We start from the raw sequence: 16,388 nt of genomic DNA on the forward strand, positions 1-16,388 counted from the left end.
AAGCTAAAAGTTCCTTGGTATTGCACATATTGCCAGGGGTGCAAACTGATCGTGTTTGGTTGGACCTCCATTCCAAAATCCAAATCCAAGAATTTATTTCAGTATATAGATTCCAAGTATGGTCTGAAATGATATTCGGATTGGATTAATTTTTTTTTATAGGCAAGCTGGGGTTAGGCAGATCCCCACCAGTTACACAGGGTACCATTGGGTTTTGAACTTGCAACGTCCCAACACAAAGTGACCTGCACTAACAGCTCCTATCAAACAAGTGGAGCCCCTGTTGGTTTGGGATTGGATTCAGGTCTACACATTAGGAACATTTACAGTATGTGGGTTTGACTGGGATCAGTGTTTCATGTCAGATCTATGCTTGAATTCAGATCAGATCTGATCTGATCAATTTGTACATTTTAAGTTGATTTCGGTTTTCTTTTACCTGTTCCGGTGTTACCATTATATTTTGGATCTGGATATTCAACCATATGTCATCATATTTTATACAATTTTGGACTCAGATTTGGATCTACTGCATAAATTCCGGACTCAAAATTGGATCAGACAGAATCTGGCTCATATCCAATGTGTTTGCAGCATAGTTGGCAAACCCGGCCAGTCGACTCGAAAATTGCCCGAGTCGATCCAAATTGGACCCCAACTGTGTCACGATTCAGGAGTTGATCAAAATTAAAATCAGGCCCTAATGCATTTTTTTAGATGTAAATAGTTTGTTTTGCTCTATTTTCTGGGGCTCAGTATTACCACACGTATTTTAGATTCAGATCTGTATCCAGATTCAGATCTACTGTTTACATTTTAGATTTAGATTCTGGATCTAGCAGGATCCATCCCGAATCCAACTTTGGTTGGAAGTTGGAAAAATGGAATCACACAATGTAGGTTGTTTTTGGTCATTTTTACAAAAAGTCATTTTTTTCTTCTTCTCGATTTTTTTTTCTGCACTCCCGTCCATCCCAATAGTGTGAACTAAGGGTGTCAACGGGTCCAATCGGGTTTGAACCCAGGTAGGTTCAAAACCGGATCCAGCTAGAGGTGAGGCCCTGAGGGTACTGGGTCTTGTACCGGTCTTATCAGGTCTGCGATATGAAAAACTATACCTGGATCCTATAAGAATTAAATGAGCCAGATCTGGTCCATACCTAGTAAAACAATACTTTTTATTTTTTTTACATCGAGAAAACATGGGTCTTAACCAAAACTAAGGGTAGGGCCCAGGTTTAGCATGAAATTTTACATACCATACCCAGATCCATATACTAATCAAACCCTTTAGGTCCGACTCTAATAGGACCTCATTCTTTATCAGCAAGCCCTGACCCTATAGAGTTTGGTTCGGTTCGGGTCGGGTCGGGTTAAAGTCAAGCCCGACCCATTGAAGAAACCGCTTTGTCTCAGTTTGGAAATTACGGACCAATACCATATACTTCATGGAATTACAAGTTTATCCCTTAGGCTTCTTTGGTCATTACGAAACTGGATATTTGGATTTTTGTACATATCCTACCTCTGGGATGACAAAGGGAAAACCTCCACCTGATTCAGACTTGGATCTGGATTTGGATTTAAGAACTGGTTAGCTTAGTCAAGAGAAGAAACCTCATCCAATGGGGAGTAGTTGCTCATTTTCAAAATATGGAGGTCCGAATAGGTGTGGCAATGCGTCTGACAAACACCATATCATAGTAGATCCGAACCGGAATATAGCTTTTATGCAATGAATTCAAATATGAATTAGATCCGATGCAGAAGAGTTGACTCCAGGTCCAAATCTAATATAAATCATTGTAAACGAGCCGAACCAGCTGAGCTTGGCTCGATAAAACTTTGCCTTGGCTTGGCTTGCGAGTTGACACGAGCTGGCTCATTTTGTAAAAAAAAATGTTTTTAAGTGTTTTTGAAATTTGATAATATATAATATATATTATACATATAATATGTATTATATAGTACAGTTATAAAACATATATAATATAGTAATATGATATATAAGATGAGGCTACATGAGCTGAGCTTCCCCTATTCATGTTTGGCTCGGATAGCTAAATAAGCTGGCTCATAGCTCAACTCATCGAGCACAATTCTTGAGCCAAGCTGAGCTGAGCCAAACAACAAGCTATTGGTCTGGCTTCTTATCCCAATTATATATAGGGATGCAAACGGATCGGATACGGATCTGGATCAGTTAAATACATAGGAAAGTCAGATTCGAATCCGGTTAAAACAATAAAAAATCATAAAATGTTCATACTGGATCCGGTCCGTTTGCATCCCTGCAATTATGACAGCATTTAGCAAGAATGGTTGGAAACAAGAGTTGTTACGTTTTGGAAAAAGGGAAACAGAAGGAATGGATCTGGGATTCTGGATCAAAGAGGCGATGGGAAACGTCAATCAAGATTTGCACTTGGATCAACAAGTTTGATTATATAAGTTCCAGTCCGGCCTGAATATAACTTATGTTTAAGATCCACATCTTAGAACATATATCTTGTTAAGATGGATGGTTATGTTATCAGTATCGGTATCGGCCGATACGCAGAAAATCGATGCGCTGATATTTTTAATAAAAGTAGAAATAAAAATAAATAAATTTTGAATATGATTTTAAAAGTATTTTAATAGTTTTAACATGTGTCAAGTTATGATTGATACGTAATAATTTATTATTATTTTTTAGCCAATACAAAATGATTCACTTGAGTATCGATCGGTATATACAACTGAATCGGTGGCCAAAGGATTCAGGGCCGATACCGATATTGACAACATTGATCCTACTCCTATTAATTTGATCCATTTGAACCCTGGCATGTTTGATGGATTGTTTAGGTTTGAACAAAATGAAAAAAAGGATGGAACAAAACATTGGTTCTGTTCGTTCTGTAACAACTGTTCCAAGCTCAACATTTGTTTGGATCGTATTCAGATGTTATGTTCCAAATATTCGTTGTTTGACGCCGATGTGTGGATAACTTGAAAAGTCATGAAACTCAGAATCCTTCACGCCTGTCGCCAAAACCCTCCAGGCTTTTCGATGGGGTTCGACGTTCCCCCAAGTAAAAGGGAGCAACAGAGACGACACTGACGGGTTCTGCATAGTCGGGGGGGGGGGGCTGAGCATACAGTGCGACCGAAAACCAGATGTTGATGCCGAAAAATAAAGCTGGAGCCGAGGCCGGAGGGGGATGGACAACGTGAGAGGGAAACTGCAAGGGGGGGTCGCAATGGAGAAGTCGAAGCAGGCGGTCCGGTGAATCGAGGAAGAAAGGGAGCAGGGTCAGAAAGGGTGTTGCTTCAATTCTGATTACTACTATACCTAATCACGCTCGATATGAGAATTTGGATCTGACATGAACCGAGCTGAATCCTACCCGTTTAAGCTGCTTGGCGCCACCATTATCCCTTTGGTGACAAGTCTCTGAACTACTCAGAGCTAAGCTTTCACTCTCTCTCTCTGATTTTCCTCCTTTTCTTGCATGAAACTTCTACATGATGTTGAAGACTCCCAGAATCTGTAATTTTCCTTGAATTTCTTGAGTATTGTTGCTTCAATTTATCATGGATGCCTGAGCTCGCAATTATTCATTTTTGAAACACCTAATCGGAAACCTGAATCTCAGGATCGTCGAGCTTCACTTATCGCATCCTTCGCTCCACATTCGATCCAGAAACCCTAGGATCAGGTGTTGCTCGGTGGAATTGGACAGCGATGATCGAAGGAGAAAATGGCACCGTCTTCTGCAACTATCGACGACACTAACAGTGGTTTCATTCCGGTTGGCTGGAGGTGACGCCCTTGCGAAGGTCTCTGAGAAGAAATGAGCGAAGAGATCGAAGCTGCTGTCGATGTCGCCAGAGGAGGTGAAGTCGTGGTCTCGAGACCTCCTGGCCATCCGCAACCGGATTCCTTACACGGAAATTTTGGACCTGAAGTCGCAGGGGAAGCCCAAGCACGTCATGAAGCTCCCCAACGTCTCCCCTTGGCGTCAGCCGGAGGCCATGCTTGTCGTCCTAGATGATTCTAGGGTTTTGAGGGCGGTGCTTCCAGCGAAGGAGAGGGATGTGAGGTTTTGGGAGTTGTGGAATCAGACGAGAATTGGGTTGCTCTGCGTGAATGCTTACACGTCGCTGATGCAGGCACCTGACCCCCTCGAAGCTGCTTCTGGGTTTTCTGCAAGATATTCCGGCATTTCGCATCTCGCTCTTCCTATCGAATCCGCAGTCGAAGTGGGCGATTGAGCTCCAAATGGCCAGGAAGGTGCTCAGAGTGCGAAAGAGAGAGGAGATAGAGAAGTTGAGGGAGGAGGGAGAGATGATGGTTGCCGGAGGGGAACAGGGTCAGAAAGGGGGTTGAGACTGTGGGTTTAAGAAAGAATGGTCACCAGAGAGGGAACGGGGTCGAGCGATGGTCACCAGAGGGAAACGGGGTCGAAAAGGGGGAATGGAGGTTCAGAGAGTGGGTTTTGACAGAGAGAGAGGAGCTCCGAGAGAGAGTGTCGGGCGTGCGAGATGGTTCAGTGTGCTCATCAAAAAATTTCCGTTCCTTTCGTTCATGTTATTTTTGTAACAGGGGGAGGGTGGAACAAAAATATCATACTTATAAGAATGCGGCGGACGCACAGAACGTCGTCCGCCGCGTCCAACGTTTGTTGAAAATCGTCGTTCTTAGCATAATTTTTGTCTGAATCACGCTGAGAACGATGCATCAAACGTACCCTCAGGGTGTGTTTGATTGTCATGAATCTTTAAAGAGATCCAGAGAAAATGCAAATGAAGGCATGAGACCCAAACATGGATCCGACCTCGTTTTAGGCCAACTTAAGGATGCAAATGGTTCGGATTCAGATCAGATATGGTCAATATCATATCCAGCCAATCATATATTGGCTAATTCTGCTCGGATTCAGATTCTGATGGTAAAATGCTGGTATCAAATCCTGTTTTTTACATGTAATCAGATTCGGTGAGTTTATGTAGCAAAAGAAAAACAAAACCATATCCGCATCCTATTATGATCGGATACAATTTTGGCTTATCAAATTCGACTAAACAGGTCGGGTATCTGATAAATTCTGATCCATTGGGGTCTGTCTAGAGATCTTCGATCTTTGAATCTGAGATCCAGGGATCTCTAGTCAGGATTGGATCCGAGAGATTCAAATGCACTCCCAAGGTCCTTGAAGGGTGTATATGTCATTTCAGGATCTCCAAAAAGAACCGTGAGGGGCATCTTCTGTTCCAAAACCTACCTCACGTGCACGAGAATAATCAGGACACGAGACACGATATTCTTGAGTCATTAATTTCACCGGAATTTGATTACATTAAGACACGACACTATATTATATTGGAGTGTCCCTGTGGCGTGGACCCAGAGTCTCGGCTTCGTTTGCTCCGCCTCTCGATCTCATCGAAGAGAAGCCAATAAGGACGACGATGAGAGAGAGCGAGTGAAGTGCGACCCTTCCATTTGTCCTTCTCTCCCTCTTCCTCTCTTTCTCTTTGTACGAGAAAACAGAAGGAAGGAGGAAGAACAAGTAGTAGAGTTGTTTTCTTCTTCCTTCTTGTTTGTTCGGTGATGGCGTCGTCGACTTCGATCCCGGCGGCATCGTCCGCTCCGGCAGCCGCCAAGGCGGCGCAGAGCACCTCCCAGCGCCGCATCCCCAGTTCGAGCCTCTCGTTCCGGCCCTCCCCCAAGACGAATCTCGGCGTATCTGCATCGTCTCCGTCTTCTCAGGTGAGTGGGGAGCTGGCCGGGCTCTTGTTCTTCTTTTAAGGGTTCGTGGGGATGCTTCGTTTGAGCTCTGTTTTGGGTTTTGTTTAATTCTTTTTCACATTCTCATGTTTGTCCTCTGCGGTTTTGGGCTTTCTCGTGGAAGCCAAGAGCTTGTGTTCCTCGGATATGTGATTTTTGAGAGTGTGGGGTTGGAAAAATTTGAGTTTTTCTCCTCCCCGTTTTCTGTTATCATATCAAATTGGTGAATGCGAGTCAAAATCTGTGCAATTGTTGAGGAAAATCATCGAGCCGAATGATAAACATCCATGATACTATTACTTGGTAGGTTCTATAGCGAACTACTGGATGATTGTTTGGTGCATTTCGTTACCGAATCGGTGAATAATGGTTGAAACCTGCACAATTATCCCCGAAAATCGGAGAAAAAAATGAGCGTCCAGTGATGAAGATCCGTGGATTTTTTCCTTTGTTTGTTGGTGTGAACTATGAAGTTACTGAATCCTGCTTAACTCCATGTACAAGTGAAAGCATATATGGAATCGTCGAACTGAGCTCTATTTTGATCGTTTTATGAATAGGTTAATAGCAGAGCATTGATTGAACTGCGGATTAGTACTTTATGTTTTCAATTTTGAAATTTCTTGATTTTTTGCTTTTTGTGGCATTGCGGCTGGTTAGGGAAAAAAAACGTGTGACTATGGATATGCTAATATGGAATGAAATTTAATCATTCCCTATGGTAGAGTTAAAACAAACTTGGATGGGTTAAATTATTTCAAGATCTGATGGTGAGGATGATTCCCAAAGTTGTTGCTATAAGTCGTAGAATCGGCCGGAATGAGATTAAAGCTTCTTTCCTTGTTCTGAAGAATTACTAATAAATTTTTTAGCAAGCAAAACCGTAATCTTCTGTTGAGTCTGAAAGGTGTTCATTAGATCCCTTCTACGACTATTAGGTGGTTTGTATGCTTGGACAGGATTGATACAAAGCTTTTTGAATAAGTTCTAATTTTTGTTGATTTTATGTTTTCTGAAGTTCTATGCATAATGGAAATGTTACCTCCACATGAATGGCTAACTTCATGCATATCTCCATGTGTGTCTGTCATCTGTCAATTTTTTCCATAAAATGATTTGACTTCATATTGCAGGGTTCCCTCCAGCATCGATCTGCTGTTGTTAAGGCACAGTTGAATGAGGTGAGCTGCTACCGCTGCTGTTAGCTATAGATGGTTATACTGACAGAGTTTTCTCCTGTAAGGTTTCTGTTGATGAATCTGTTACTTCTGCAAACAAGTCAGAAGTGCCAAAACCTGAAGAGAAGGATGTGGACTCAGCAAAGGAGAAAGTTTCGTCTGCTTCAATCTCAGACTCATCAATCTCAGATTTTATGGTTGAAGTAGCAAGCCTTGTCAAGTAATAACACCTTCACCTTGACTTGTTTTAGCATTATGGATGTGGTGGCTTCACTTTCTGGATGGGCCTTGAGTTTTTGTGCTGTTTCTAATTGTTAGACTGTTGGGGATGAAGAGGCACTAAGACAATAGAATTTCTGATAAAACACACACTATCTTTCCCTCATTTTTTCTTCATGTTCTCTTGCATGATCACAATTATGTTAGCCATGTCTCTAGTGTGGTTGACAATTTGACCAAGATTGGCAATGTCCATCTCTCCAGGCTGGTTGACTCCAGAGATATTGTGGAGCTGCAGTTGAAGCAACTTGATTGTGAGCTTATTATCAGAAAGCAGGAAGCCTTGCCTCAGCCACCAGCTCCAGCTCCTGTGGTTATGATGCAGCCAACATCCCAACAATCTGTGGTTCCATCTCAGTTGCCTCCTGCACCAGCTCCTGCCTCCTCATCACCGTCAGCTCCTGCCCTTCCATCTCCTGCTGCCAAATCTGCCAAGTCATCTTATCCACCACTGAAATGCCCAATGGCTGGAACATTTTACCGTAGCCCAGCACCTGGGGAGCCACCATTCATGAAGGTGGCCTTGTCTAACTTTTCTATATTTGTTCGTTTATGTCTGATAGTAGCTTTATTTGTTTTCATCAACCTTTGTTGGTGTTATTTATTAGATTGGAGATAAGGTAAAGAAAGGACAGGTTGTCTGTATCATCGAAGCAATGAAACTGATGAATGAGATTGAAGTAAGTCCTTCCCTTCTTGATTTAAGAGTGTCAATGGGTTGGGTTTGGTTTGTACCCAGGTAGAATCAGACTTGGACCAGATTTTTGGGTATGGTATCGGGTCCGGACCCGGGTCTAATCGGGTCTACTATAAGAGAAATCATACCCCGACCCAATAAGAACTACATGAACCGGACCCGGACCATACCTGGTAAAATAATATTTTTTTATCATTTTTACATTGGAAAATTGCGGGTCTTAATCGGAACTCAGGCCGGGCCCGGGTCTGGTATAAAATTTCACAAACTATACCCGGGTCCATGTATTAATCTGACCTTCGAGTCTGGACCTGGGTCTTAATCGGGTCTTCGTATTTGTCTCCATACCCGGACCCTATAGGGTTTGGTCTGGGTATGGTATTGATTCACAAACTAAACCCGACCCCGTTGACACCCCTATCTTGATTCTGTTTTAGCTTTAGACTTTTATGCTTTACCCATCAAATTATGTTGAAGGTTCATAACTGCTTTCCTGAAATCTGCAATGTTCATTATGCTTTTTGGAGCTTTGTTCTGGTGTAAACTTTATCATAATTTGGTTGTTTGCACACGAATTTATTTCATATCTGGCAGTCAGTTTTTAGTATTGGTACATTTAACTGTACCTTTATATTTGATGTAAAAGTATCCAAGAAGACTTCAAGATGATAACCTGGTTGAACATTAATACAATCAGTGAATCCAATTCATGATCAACTTTTTCTATTAGGCTTCTTTTCTTTTCATTTTACTTTTTCCTTTTTTTGTCAGCCAAGCTCTGGCTGGTGGCCCTCAATTGTGATTCAGAACACAATAACCGTAGGTCTAGATGGTTCAACTCTGCCAGTCAAACTATCACATTAACCTTTTTTGTCTGCTTTCTTTCTTTTGTTATCGACAATGTAAGGAGTAGCTTAGATGAAGTAATGCTTCACTGAGAAAACATCAAAATTTACTTTAGGATGGCACTTGGTACTGTCTAAGATGACAGATAAACTCACTGAGACTATGCTATGTTGGTGAAAAGGCAAGGCCCCTTCTGTTTTAGGATACTGGGACATGAGGAAATGAAACTCATGTAAATGGGAATCTGCTGGTCCCACACATGACTCCAAATCAAATCTGATTTGGAGTATGAATCAGATTCCCAAGAGGCTCCTTGTGATTCTGATTCTCACGTGAATGAGAAAATAACTCTCATTTGCAAAGGCAAATGTAAGTTTGATTTCTCACTACTCATTTTTTGCTATTTTGTTAGCCAATGCCAATGAGATTCATTCTCTCATTTGTATGAGAGTTCGAATATCATGAGATGTTAGCAAACATCCCCTAATTGATGGTGTTTCTCAGAATTTAAATACTTTCCTTTGTTTTGGTATGCTATGGAGAGTGACTGAACTGAAGATGCAAATTCCGTTTCGAGCATTCGGATGTTCTAGGAGGACGAAATGGTCACCTGTGGTTGGGATGAGCATTGATCAAACTTTTGCAAATGCAATGCATTGAAGGGAGGCCTATCTAACTCTGGAGGAACTTTTGGTGTTGCCACCCTCCAGAACTTCTATGTTAAGGATTTTGTCATGCAATTTGGCATAACTAAATTTCAGATAGTTTTAGCTGAACTCCATTTTTTGTACATCTAGTTGCATCGATTGACTTACCAGATCATGTTTTTTCATGTTTGGATGGTCAGTCCTGGTTCATCTGATATTTCTGTTCAAATTGAACCATACTGTCTCTAAGCATTCTATAGACAAATATGATTCTTCAGAGGTCTGTTTTAGGCAGACTAGAAGGATGTGTCTCCACAGATGTTTGGAAGACTTGAATTTGTCTAAGGATAATCTACAGCTGATAGGACATGGCATGGTCACCTATATCATTCAAGTTATTTTCTCGGCAAGGGTATTTCTTGGAGAGATTTTCAAAAGTTGGAAAATCTCAGGAGTTTAAAATATTAAAAAATATAAATAAAAAAGAAAAGAAAATAATAGTCTTGCATGATTTTTCTTGCAAAAATATAAAAAAATAAGTTTTAGAAGGTTTTAAAAAATAAAAGAAACAAACAAATAGAAAATGTATGCTTAAAATATTAAAGAATGAGTTTTTCCCAAAAAATATTGTGATATTAATCATATTATCATGATTATCACAATAATATCATGATATTTTGAAAATATTGCGATTGTGTTAGAAATTTAAATTTATAAATAAATAAATAACTATATATATATATTTATATATATCACTAAAAGATTATACAAAGTCATGTCAATGGAAAATTAGAGAAGAGAATCAGCAATGACAAAATAAGGTTGAATTTCACTAAAACATTAACAAGGTCAAGAACATTGTTTTTGTCGGTGTTCAAGACTAGTTTGATTTTGCAAAAAGAAATGTTGTTAAAAACGCGCCTCAAGGCGTAAAAAGTGTGCCTCACCTTGAGGCGAGGCCCTTTGTGCCTTGAGGTGCACGTGTGTAGCGCAAAAGGCATATGTCGTGCGCCTCATAGGCCTTCCTCCCCCCCTCTCTCTTCTTCTCCTTCTTCTCTTCTTTCTTCTTCCATTCATCTGCTTCTTCTTCCTCTCTTCTTTCTTCTTCTTTTTTTTGTTCCCTTCTTCCCTCCTTTCTTTTCTTCTTCCATTCTCCTTCTCCTTATTTGTCTCCTCCTTCTTCTTCCATTCTTCTCCTTCTTCTTTCAGTCTTCTTTTTCTTCTTCTTTCGTTTTTCTTCTCCTTCTTCCATCATTCTTTTTCTTCCCTCTTTATTTTCTTCTTTCCCTCTTCTTCAAAATAGTTGGATTTTTTTTGCAATTAATTAACTGTATATAAAAATTGTATATGTCAATTTTGTTAGTTTGTTTATGCGTTAGTTTATTTATATAAAAATTGTACATGTCAAATTGTTACTTTCAGTTTGTGTAATTATTTGAAAAATATGCAGGTGACTGTGTATGTTAGTGTAATTGACTCATAGATCATGGAAATTAAAAATATTTTTTTGTTAAATGAAAATGTTTGTTTTTTTGTTTGTGAGACTAAGTGTAGATATGGATTATTATGTGTGATTTTAGTAGTTTGATAGAGCTAATTTTTCAAACAAGCATGCATGAAAAATTAGCTTAATGTTTGTTTAGAACTTTAGATGAATTTGTGTGCATTACATGATGATGTTGAGGAATTTGATTGTTAGTGTTTTTGTTAGAATTTCATTGAATGCTCATATTTTATTTCTTATATTTTTACGTAGATCAAGTTGTGTTAATATTACTTTTACATGTTAATCTCATATTTTTTGGTATTTATTTGAGATTTTCTATTTCTTATTGGTTGTTGCTTCATCAATAAAGCATTTCTTTTATTTATTTGTATTTTTAGATATTTTTTGATGTTTTTTAAAAAAAAATTGAGGCTTATGCTTTACGCTTGAAGCTTATGCCTCGATTTGGTTTTTGGTGGAGCGCTTTGCTATGCCTCGACACTTTTCACAACATTGGCCCAAAGTGCTACAACATGCGTTTTGTCTATATTGGTGTTATATTGCACCAATATGGGAAACATAATGTAAGTGAAATATCCATGTTTCATAACTTTTAATTTTTTAAAGGTAACATTTACCCCTATACGTGGGAAAATAATGTGGCTTTTTTGTAAGACCCTTTTTTCCTTTGTTTTGTATAGTTTTTGTGTTTTTTTATGCCAAATATCTGATTAGCCAAGATAGTGTTTGCCCTTGTGGAGTTCAGCCCTGTGATTTCTCTTGATTTTTGAAATTGAATTGAAGAATGTAAAGAAAATAACCATATTTCATGAGATCATTTTAAAACTTAATTCAACCGGTATTATAAAATGCCTTCTTAATCAAATATTGCTTATATGAAAAGAACTCATTAGGTAAGAAAATAAAACATAATAAGGAATTTTTCATAGTTAATATATGTCAATCACACGATATTATGAAAAGCCTCATATAGAACATTTTTAGAAGATAAACACATACCTTTAATATGAACCAACAATTATGATGAGAGTATGTGAACAATGTTATATATCTCACAAACATTTTCCTTTTAAAAGACTTATTTTTCATATAAACGGTATTCTTACAACCAAAATTAGGTATAAATTCAAAAAATCCAATGGTCATATCCAATGGTCAAAAATTCAAAAAAAATTATCGACCCATTAGACCATGTTTTGAGCAATCACACATTTAATTATTCGAAAAACAAGTTCACCGGTTTTAGAATTTATAAATAAAAGACTTTCAAGAAAAGACATACGAAAAAGAATAATTTACGAAAAAAAAAGTTCAATGAAATGTTAAGAACCCAAAAAAACATAATGCACAATATTTAAAGAAATATAATGCATGCCGAATAATTTTAAGAAACAAAAGAGCAAAATGAGGATTTCACCATTTTTCTTTAAACTTTCTTGAATAGCATGCTTCTCGATGCAACAAAGAGCAACTCGATCCCAACCTTGCTCTGATACCATGTAAAAAAACGACTTTGAATACATTAGATTCAATAATGAACCAATACACATGCACATGAAGTGCGGATATACCCACTAAAGGGGAAAACACAAGCACATAATGTGCTAACACATAAACCCACGAAAGGGGCAAAAATGCCTATAAGGCATAAGTTAATATTATTGAAGAGAAGAAGGGTGTAACACCCATTACAATGGAGCAAAACTCCTCCAAGAAGTGATAAAAATACAAGGGAGAAGGCCCCTATTTATAAGCCTTTGAGGAGCCACATAGGGGGCTCCCAAAGGTGTCGTTGGGAGCCCCCAACGACTCTTTTGGGGAGTCCTCCAATGTGGCACAAACCACAAAAAATAAATTTAGAAAAATAAAAAAGGGAAAATAAAGAGAGAAAATACAATCATAGTCCAAAATGGAATATGCATAAAATGACTAAACTACCCCTATGGCTAATATAGAAAAATCTATATTATATATATAATTAGGATGATACATATACATATATACCATATATGTATATGTATCATCTTATATATATATAAAATATATCTAATTACAATAATTGATGAATACATTTTAACATGTGCCACTATGTCACATATGTGCAAGTACAGGTATGGCGATGCTGCACTTTAAAAAAAACTTGGGTGCGGGATGGTATATATATAATTTTTAACAGTTTTAAGTTAACAATTAATACTAATGAAATAAAAACAATTATCATATCATCAATTCATCATGCATAAATTCATGTAATAAATCAAATTAATAATCTACAATTGGTATTCCTCATTAATAAAAAATGACACTATAATTAAATCAACCTAAATATATTATGACTACGCCAAGTGAATTAAGAAAATATGAAACAATCAAACAAGTCAAGTAGAGAAGAAGTAAATTATACTAATAAAAGAAACGAACAATGCATAATTGCATACCAAAAGTATATCCTACACAATGTATATGACGATGAGGTGATGATTCTAATAATTTTCTGCTTCATCATCAAATTCATCATAAGAAGGAAGAGTAGGCTCATAGTGTTGAAATGATGCCCCCCTTCTAAGTCACACTCCTATGTTTGCAAGTCATTTCACCGTGGTCTTTCTATCTTTCACCCGTGCCGTGGTCCCACGGTGAAAGCTGCTTCGACCCAAATGTCTTTAGAAATATTTTTGAAAATAAGTAATGTTCTAGTAGTCTCTATGACGTGTCTATGTTTTCTTTTGGCAAAATCATTTTGTTGTGGGGTTCTTGGGCAAGATCTTTGATGTAAAATTTCATTTTCTTCCAAATAACACTTGAACTCATTTGATTAAAGATCACCTCCCAAATCCGACCAAAAAAATGAATATTAGTTTGAAACTGATTTTTAATCAAATTATGAAATTCCTTGAAACAAAAAAAGTTTCTGTTTTTTGTATAAGGAAATACACCAAAGTATATCTAGTATGTTCATGAATAATTATAATTTTTTGATGTGTATATTGAAAATTATATTGATTTGCTACTGGTTTGATTTTGCAACTTGAATTAAGGTTTCTTACATTGCATTTGATTCATGCATGCATTCATCCAAGTTGGTTGTTTTTGCTAGATGTCAACGGTGAAAAAAAAAATGGCACTTTGTGATGCCTTTATGTTAAATCATATTGGTGGTAGTTTAGTGGTAGCTTCTGATGGTGTTGGGACATAGCTTAAATGAGTATAAACTTGAGGGTCATTTAGATTTGTAACTAACTTGTAATTCAAATGTTCAAATTAGTTAAACATGATGGAGCACATGCAAGTTGCAATCTCATTTTATCTTGGTCAATGCAACAACCCTAAATACAACATGGCATGTTCTTTCAAGTGTCAAACTAGGTTGTCTATGTCCATGCTGAAGAACTCTGGACTTTTGAGTTCTCAAATTCCTACTCTTTGCTAGGACATGAGCTGATTAAGTTTAGCTGCTGAAATGTTGAAGCAGTGTGATTGGTTTTTCTAGCTCGGGCATTTGTATGCTTCACATGATTTTTAACCACATGATATATTGTGAAAAGACTTCATATGATTTCATCACAGTTTTAGAGCTGTTTGGAATGCACTCTTTCAACCTTTTCTGGTGTTACTAATGTTTGTGCATCATGATTTGCCAATAGCCTGCTTAACATATCTGGAGTTTTCTCTCAGAAATTATGTTTAGTGGCTTATTATTTCATTGTTAGTGATTTTGAATTTGGTAAAGTCAGCGACCTATTTATGATCAAACTCTAACCGTGACTTTGTAATGTTGACAACTATTCCTGGTTTTCAATAGAGACGGCCTTGTAGAATACTGAACCGACCTTCTTTCCATGCATTTCTCATGGACAAAACCATGGATAGGACATGGAGAATACATTTATACCATTTTGCATCATTGAACTGTCAAGTCTTGTGAAATCCACGTTTTGAAAGCGGCATGTTGTTCATTAAAAACTTAACACTTATGGAATGTTGCATGTTCTTCTTGAACCACTTTTAATAATATGTTGATATCAATAAAGGGAAAATTTGAAACTACCATGCGTCCTGCAGTTTATAACATGCTTCTCAGTATATTTCACTTTGCTATGTGGTTCTCATCAATTAATACTGCATTCGTGTAATGGTGTTTGGAAAGCACATAAAAGAGTGTGTGTGTGCATGCATACGTGGTGGGTGGGTGTGGAAATCCCAATAAAGCATTATTTTACCAACTTTTTGCTGAACCAACTATAGATATGAAATGTCATGAGGATATGACATGCATCATGCATGCACATTACAATTAGGATGGTTAACTTTTGAAGCACTTAAACAATGTAATTTGTAATTTGGGCAGGCTGATCAGTCAGGAACATTAGTTGAGATCCTTGTGGATGACGGCAAGTCGGTCAGCGTAGACACGGTAAAGCTTCATCGGTTCAAAACTTTCTTTTTGCACTTTTATTTGTCTGAGTTTATTCTCAACTGTTGAACTTCCACTTGCAGCCTCTGTTTGTGATCGAGCCATGAAGATTTGACATCGGTCTGCCTGAATGGAGAAGAGCTTTTGTTGGTTATTTCTATAATGAACCTAACATTCTAAGGGATAGGAGCACATAGGTGTGTGTCATGTTTGTGTGCTTGTGTGTGTGTGCGTTTTCCAGAGACAGAGATAGAGACAGAGTTGGAAGACAGTAATTATTCATGTCTATTTTTTTTTGAATGAATATTCATGTATGTTTTCATTAGTACAAAAGAAGGGTTGTTATTTTTGTGGCCAATTAATAATTAATTGGAAGACAAAGTTATGTTCTAATCTTACCTTCCGTGACTGTGAGCTTCGGGAATTTATTTGGTTTTCCAAGGAAATAAAGAATTTGTTTTCTGCAGTATTTAATTTTATGATTTTTGCATTTTGAATCAAAGACTGAGCTACTGATTATAAGGCGCCATACCTAATTGATTTCCAATTTGGCAGCTTCGCATGTTTGAATTGTATGTGTTTGTTAAGCTTAAGGCGTGTTGATGATCTGAATTGGTGTGGATTGTATGGTAGTGTATTTCAGGCCCAACCACAAGATGCTATTTTTCTATTGTATCATTAAGCAACGAATTAATAATGTGAGGGAGGGGAGAGGTGGTTTAGGCCAAGCGAAAGCCTCCATCATCGACTGCACGTTGTCAGGCCTCCAGTTCCCTATGTGTTTGTTTGAGGGTTATTTGTGATTTTGATCTTGCCAATACATGGCACCAACACGATGCAGCGTCTGTAAAGACATTTGTGTGGCGCCTGCTCCACTCCTCTGTGGTCTCTTCAGTGGAACTTGCTTGCTTTCCCATGGGAAGCGAATGGGTCAATTTCAGGGAGGCGCGGTGGGTTGGGGCTGAGAGCGACCAGAAGAATAATCTATAATTGTGGGCTGTTAATGAAAAGCAGATCGCATGAAACTCTGGGTTACATTAGCAA

At 38.1% G+C, this 16,388-nt stretch overlaps 1 protein-coding gene across 1 annotated transcript; it reads left to right on the forward strand.

Annotated features, from left to right (window-relative positions):
- Positions 1-5,454: 5,454 nt before the first annotated feature.
- LOC149833242 (biotin carboxyl carrier protein of acetyl-CoA carboxylase 1, chloroplastic-like) lies at positions 5,455-15,738 on the forward strand. Its single transcript, XM_090012766.1, has 7 exons — positions 5,455-5,758; positions 6,910-6,957; positions 7,020-7,174; positions 7,438-7,750; positions 7,842-7,913; positions 15,279-15,344; positions 15,428-15,738. The coding sequence occupies exons 1-7, from the start codon at positions 5,600-5,602 to the stop codon at positions 15,449-15,451; spliced, it is 837 nt and encodes a 278-aa protein (XP_089868892.1). The 5' UTR covers positions 5,455-5,599; the 3' UTR covers positions 15,452-15,738.
- Positions 15,739-16,388: the final 650 nt, after the last annotated feature.

This window comes from Nuphar pumila, chromosome 7 (assembly GCF_984573655.1).
Source record: "Nuphar pumila chromosome 7, dmNupPumi1.hap1.1, whole genome shotgun sequence".
NCBI classification, from domain to species: domain Eukaryota; kingdom Viridiplantae; phylum Streptophyta; class Magnoliopsida; order Nymphaeales; family Nymphaeaceae; genus Nuphar; species Nuphar pumila.

Coding starts and splice junctions, on each gene's coding strand:
- LOC149833242 (XM_090012766.1), top strand. CDS start 5,600: ATGGCGTCGTCGACTTCGATCCCGGCGGCATCGTCCGCTCCGGCAGCC. Junction 7,175..7,437: donor GAAGTAGCAAGCCTTGTCAA/GTAATAACACCT, acceptor CCATCTCTCCAG/GCTGGTTGACTCCAGAGATA. Junction 7,751..7,841: donor GGGAGCCACCATTCATGAAG/GTGGCCTTGTCT, acceptor GTTATTTATTAG/ATTGGAGATAAGGTAAAGAA.